The 6,902-nt window shown below is 42.2% G+C and overlaps 1 protein-coding gene across 2 annotated transcripts in view; it reads right to left on the bottom strand.

Moving 5' to 3' along the window:
- Positions 1-5,433: 5,433 nt before the first annotated feature.
- sf3a3 (splicing factor 3a, subunit 3) overlaps positions 5,434-6,902 on the bottom strand; it is a 44,561-nt gene continuing 43,092 nt past the window's right edge. For both annotated transcript variants that reach the window (XM_061845371.1, XM_061845461.1), the window contains one exon: positions 5,434-6,850. In XM_061845371.1, coding sequence (XP_061701355.1) covers positions 6,773-6,850 — 78 coding nt within the window. In that variant the 3' untranslated portion in view covers positions 5,434-6,772. The remainder of the gene's footprint in view (positions 6,851-6,902) is intronic.

Below are 6,902 nucleotides of genomic sequence, written 5' to 3'. Positions count from 1 at the left end.
AGGGGTCAATTGACGGAGCCTCGAGAAACGTTCATCTCCAGATCATAGAAATGGTAGCGGTCCGCTTATAAAAACCTCAGCATCCAACCCTTGCACTTTTGTTAGAGCAATGAAATCTCACTTCACCACGGCCGACATGAATCTTCCCAACTAAAACTAGGAGGACATGACGAAAATATATTTTGAACACTAGAATGAACACCACTGGTGACTGAATTGCTGCAAACTTGAATGTCTGATGTTGAATCTGTTACTTGTGCCAACAAAGAAAAACATGAAAGCTATCCCAAACAGAAAGATAATCGTGACAATATAAAAAAATCATGTAACGCATAACCATTTGAGGCTATTGGAAAAACAGTCTGGTTACCTGCTTTAGGTCTCTGTAAAAAGTCTCCTCAAAATGTTGATGTGATCTGTCGTGCACGTGTGTTGTCCAATGCAATTTATGGTTGCTCATTACGTCAGAACCGTGAGAAATGAACTGAGCCGCAAACCTTGTCAGATAGGAGCTAATTAAACTGCTGATTCCCCAATGATAAGTGTGTAGCGGGTTGTCGGGACTGAATCTAACACATGATTCCACACTATCTACCAGACCCATAATTTCAATACTATTTTCAATACCATTTTATCATGAAATCCCTACCCAACAAATTGACTGGACACGTAGATGACAACGAATGGATGCTTAAAGGGCCACTGTCATGAAATGCATGATTTTTAGTATGTTATTAATGAAAAAAATGGCAGCCGACAAGGACCCATGCGTTTTTTTTTTTTCCCCCCACCACAAAACGTGATTTTGACGTATACAGCTTTTTGTAACTCCCGCCATGAAAATCCTCTCGAGGGATTTGTTTTCGAGAAGAAGCAGAAAGTGACGTAAAGGACAGGACCGCCCTCAAGAGGACTCGTTTGTTTCCATTAGTTTTACCTCCAGGAAGGGAGCTCGTTGTTCCTTCGTGTAAGCCAAAATGCCTGCTCGTTGCATTGTTGGACATTGCTTGAACACTCGGGAGGATGGATTTACCCTTCATTAGTTTGCAAGAGACCCAGTTCGCTGTGAAAAATGGATTGCACGGGTGCAGAGGATGAGAGCTTTGTGGCTTCCAAATGACAGGTAGCTGTGTATAGTTACTAAAAAAAATATTAGTTTGGGGCGGACCACGTAATCGGTCTCTCATAACGTAACAAAAGATCCGCGTATGAAATGTGTCAATGTGTGCGTCGGGCTGCTGCGTCTCTTTGCTAGTGAAGGGTGTGCTTCGGGCATGCAGCGGCTCTGAAAACTGCTGCCACAATGCAGCACTAAGCTGCGTGTGACGACAACGCCGTAAAGCGCCCCGGCTCGACGGTGTTGTTCATCGCGTACTGCGGCGGCTATGAACAACCCCCTAAAGCAGCACTGCTCGGCTCCGTGATAAGCCACCTCGGCGCCGAAAATGAGCCACACCGGCCGGCTGCGATGAGCCGCAATGGCTCATCTCTGCCGCGGAAGTGGATCGGACGGGGAGGCGGTTTGGCAGTGATCACACATCATCTGAATATGGCTCGAAACAAGAGGGGAATATTGCCCCGGTAACTTCACTCGGTTGTGAGATGTTCTCTTCTTCGAAAAGACCTTCCATGTCAGAAGGGGCGTGTTCGTCTCCCACAGTCGGGGCCACAGCGTGTTTTCAATGGGGAATATCTGGAGTAACGTCACGGACAGAAGATGCAGCCAATATGTTGAGCACTTGGATGTCAAATGACACTTCCGCAACTTTGCGCATGGATGACGCGTTCTCCGCCCATATTTTTTCGTATAGACATTGAAGTGATTTTGAGTATTTTTCATTCCACTATTTTACAATGTTTTCGGGATGAGACTTGACCTTAAAATTACACTCTCTCTTCCAGCACTTTCTACTTTGGCTTAAGACCAGACCTTTCCCATTCGTAAGAGAAAATCTCATCCAGTTTAACCACTTTTTCTTCGACTATTGACATAGTCATTGCATCTTAAAACAACAGCATTTCTTTAACTTTCTCCATTGATATCAAAAGTAAACATAAGCTGTACGTGTAGTCTGTCTTTGCTCTACGTTGCCCGGACTGTGTTGCTAACTAAAGCAGCGGTGGTGGGCGATGACATTATAAAACACATTTATGTAATTATGAGTGTACGTCTTTAAGAGCGGGGGGGGGTCTAAGGTAAACCAGGAAAAAGTGTGGCAGAGCAGTGGTCGTTTAGAGAAAGTTCCGTGTGCTGCCTAAAAAAATCCAGTTGCTTCTTTTCATTTTTTATAGTACGTATATGAATTGTGCCATTGGATGTAACTACCAGTCATCCCTCACTCATTGAATCACATTGCAAAATGCCACAAGCTGAATGTTACACTTTCAATTTGTATTAGATAATTTTTTTTGTGTGCGCAACATAGAATATCTGCGAAGAGACACATGCAGTGTAAAGTGAACATGGGCTGAGGTCTTTTTTTTTGGCACATCGTCCAGCGATCGACCAAGACTGCCTCACGATTGACCAGTTGATCGCTATCGACACATTGAGCACCCCTGGTCTAAAGTATTACTCTTATCTTGAATCTCAGCATGCAATGGATCAGTAGCAAGAAGCATTTCTTTGTTTCGAAGAGTAAGTGTTGAATGCAGGAGTGTTTGTGTATCATCAGTCAACTACGCTGGACTGGAGGCCGTCAGGAATCAGTCAGACATGACAAAACAGGAACTGACAATGACGGCATGGCAGGACAGGTTGACCGTTCGGACCAGGGAACTCGATCACTGGTGTACAGAAGTTCGGATCCATCTTGGGCTTCTGTCTGTCTGTCTGCTGGTGATGGTGGACAGCTAAATGATGTTTAACTTCCATTAATGATGCATTGATTTGTTACATTGATAAAATTATAGAAACACAATAAAGGACATTTTGTCATTTGAGGATTTAAAACTTAAAAACAAAAAGCTCACCTTTAATATTCAACGAATGCTGAGTGAAAGGTAAAAGGCACCACCGTTTTCTCTTTTGTCACATACAATACAATCCTACCCGGTAAATGTGACTTGTTTTCAGGCATCAATGGACAGCATCTCAAAATCGGGCATGTATGATGTAATTAAAACGTGACTGCAAGCCCTCATCTGTGAGTTTGTTGCGGTATTTGGATTTAATGTATGTATGTATGATTTAATGTAATGTTCATGTTTGAAAATACAGTATCTGCTCGCACATTGATATAAAGACAGCTAATAACAGTAATCCAAATGCATACTTCCTCATGTTCCTCCGTCAGGAAGAGCATTCCATGTTTCAAAGTTGTTTTTTTTTTTTCCATTTTTTTCAGGTGTTGTGATGTTTTCAGTTTCACTCCATCTGTGGCTTCACTCCCAACTGGTTACTCAACTGATGTAGCATGTCTTCCCTTGAAATAACTTTCCACCTTCCTCTTTTTAAGCAGATATAGGCAATTCTCGACTTGGACTATATAGTGAGGCTCACCTTCTCACACAACTTACGATTTGTTCCCAGTTCTTTTGAGATTAATTAGACTCTTTTCCATTCTGACCACGGTGAGAGGCACCAAGCAGGCGTGTATACTTATTGCCCACACGGCTCGACTCCTGTACTTTTTTTTTTTTTCCCCACCCTGGTGGACGAGAGGCTAGCCTCCCTCTGCCTTCGGGTGGGGGACTGTTTATGAATATGTACCAAATACGAGTACCTGCACTTTTCAGGGTCTTTGAAGTGGGTGATGAATAGTGCTCCTGTTGGTGATTCCATCAGTCTGCTGGGGGACTTCAATGCTCAAGTGTATTGTGACAATGAGACCTGGAAGGGCGTGATCGGAAGTAATGGCCCCCCTCGATCAGAGCACAAGTGATCTTCTGTCATTGGACTTCTGTGCTCATCACAGACTGTCCATAAACACCATGTGCAAGCATAAGAGAGTTCATGTGTGCACTTGTAATCAGGACACCTGAGTCGCAGTTTGATGACAGAGTTTGTGGTCGTGTCATCGGACTTGAATCATGTCTTGGGACACTGGTGAAGAGAAGGACAGAGCTGTCAAGTGATCACCATCACCAGTAGGGGGTGAGTTCCTTCCGATGGTGGGCGAAGATGCCGGTCGTACCTTACAGGCCCAAACGAATTCTGGTGGTCTGGTCCCCAATCTTGAACAAACTGCTCTGGAGGTCCTCCAAATCCTTTTCCTGGTTGCAAACAACTAGACAGCGACTATTTTGGTTGACCGAGCCTTTAAAAGTTGGGTTGTTTCTTGAAAATCGAGCCTGGACATTTTTTTTTTTTTTTTTTAATCACGTCTGATGTTGTTGTCCTCAGTCAATCAATCAGGGTTCATACTCAGTCTGACCCAAAAAAACATAAGGACGTTTTAGGGTCATTCTTAGGTTTTGACACGAAAAAAAAATTTAGGGGCATCGTGGGAAATCAAGAGTAAGGAAAAAAGACTCACCCAATGGTGCCATCAACCGTTCTTGGTTAATCAAAGGTTCCAGTACCTCAGTACCTGTGACAGTGATCACCTGTCACCCCTTGTGGTAGTTCTCATTGATATGACCATTGTCAATGTCTTCACATAATTACTCTTATATAATACTTACTATAACTTTCTCTGTCTCAGCACCCCTAACTAACTCTAGCTCCTTGAGCCTACCCAGTGCCTCCTCTATTTGTTGCTGCAGAGGTGCCAAAGTGGCTCTCTTGTCCTTTGCTCTGGCTCTGAGTGCATTGGCCTCGGGGATAAACCTCAGATTCCTCCTTTCTTCTGCCTCCTCACACAACCTGTCAGCCTTCTCAATAAGCGTAGATATTCAGTCTCTACTCTGGCTTTCATATTCAAGTCTGGACATTGACAAGGCCACTCTAAAATCATGTTTTTTCATGCCTTTCAGAAGTTGACTTGTAGGAATGTTATGGATCTTTATCTTATATATATATATATATATAGCAGCATTCTAAATAGTATTTTTCATGTTTTACGTTTATATTATTAATCCTCACATTCAATGCTTTCATTCCATTTTTAACACTAAAAGGTGTGGGTACCCACCTTGAATTACAGGATCTGTTTTACAAAGCCTAATACAGTAATCCCTCTCTACTTCAAGGATCACCTATTGCAGATTCAGTGCATCGCAGGTTTTCATTCACACCACCCAAAACAAGCCAGATCGGCTTACATTAGGTACTATATTTAGGTGAGGCGGATTGATACAACACGGATTGACAAGGCATGTCCCCAGCACAACATTTGGAACTATAAAGCAGAGAAAATAAATAAATAAATAAATTGGTTGGTTGTTGGCATCAACCAATGACAGCAAGAGTGGCAACTTCCGTTGTCCCACCCATTTCCTTGTTGTCGACGTCTCGTCCACGTGGTTGACCAGCTGCATATGTACTGTATCTTAGTCTTATGTTTGTGATAATTTTTTTTTTTTTTTTTTTTTAAGCGATCACATTTTTTGATTATGTAGTTGCAATACTGTACCACCTCAGTGTTGTAGCCAAGCGAAAGCTTCCTTTGCGGCTCCCAAGAGGTGGTCACGCCACGGGCACCCCTTTTAGGGACACATAAGGAGGAATCAACCACTTTGTGCAGAAAATGGCGCGGGCACCGCGGGACCTACTGGGATGTCCTCCAGGGCTCTGGACAGGGGACTTTTCACTTTATTGGACCCTGTATTGTCTTTCTCACACTCGAGGAAGAGGCTTTTTGACCAGAAAAGGCTGGTTCAAATAATTAAAAAAATATATGCAGCATCAGAAACGTGCATCTGCATGGTGCTGCTCGTCAGTAGTGGAAAAAGAGTTTCCTAGATGGCGGGCGCACGTTTTTAACTTGGATGAAAATGCCCTTTTTTGGAAGAAGACAGCTATGCATACTTCTTCAAGGACCAGTTTACGATCATGTCGTAATGCTGCAGGTGAGTGAACTTAAAGCCTCTAACGAGCCTCTCCTTTGCTGTGTGTGCGTGCATATGTCTCCCCTGTGTTTCCGACCAGTCAGGCAACTGTTGTAGGAAATATTAACAAAGGTTTTATAAGTAAAGATTTAAGTAAATATGTATACTGTTGTAATCTTAGTATCAACTATGTAAACTATAAATACTGTTGTATATATATTTAATCATTCTGGTACCCAGATACATGTACATGAGAATTCCTGGGTTCTGTGTGTCGGTGGGGGGCGATGGGTGGTCCTACTTTGCGGTTTTTCACATTTTGCGGGGGGGTGTCTGGTTCCCATTAACCGTGAAAAACGAGGGATTACTGTATTGTGTTGGATGAGCTCTGCTGTATAGAGTGTATCCTACAATCGCTCATGGGTAACACTGAGGTAGAAAAAGTTTAATTTATTTTGGTCTGATTCTTTTACATCACAAACCTGAGATTTGAACAGCAATGTGTTAATTACTGCTACACAGCCTCGCATTGCTGCACATGCACATTTGAAATGAAATGCATGGTAGTGAGTAAAAAAAGTTTGCCATTATAGTTAGTAAAATTGTTCTTGTAATTTACAAGAGAGGTCTGACAAAAGTAATATTTTAGAACATGCCAATTCATCTATTGAAATACATCACCTCAAAACACTGGAGAAAAAAATTGTTAGAGGGGCGAAAATATCTTTATTTTGATGAACAAAAATTTCTGAATTACAAAAAGATGGGGAATAGAGAGTGGGTCCAAATCCAAAAGGATACCAAAAAATGGACTAATACCTTGGTAAAATAGCATTGATAACTACAGTAATCCTTGTCTCTTGAGATCCTCATATGTTTTTTTATTGACTACATTTCCACTAGAGTCCTCATACTCTTCCTGTAAAACAGAGAAGAGAATTTTCAACACTGCTGGAAAATGAACATTTTAC

The sequence above is a fragment of the Syngnathoides biaculeatus genome, chromosome 1 (genome assembly GCF_019802595.1).
Source record: "Syngnathoides biaculeatus isolate LvHL_M chromosome 1, ASM1980259v1, whole genome shotgun sequence".
Lineage (NCBI taxonomy): Eukaryota > Metazoa > Chordata > Actinopteri > Syngnathiformes > Syngnathidae > Syngnathoides > Syngnathoides biaculeatus.
Note: the sequence above shows the minus strand (reverse complement) of the source record. Positions and strands in the feature narration are given on the sequence as shown.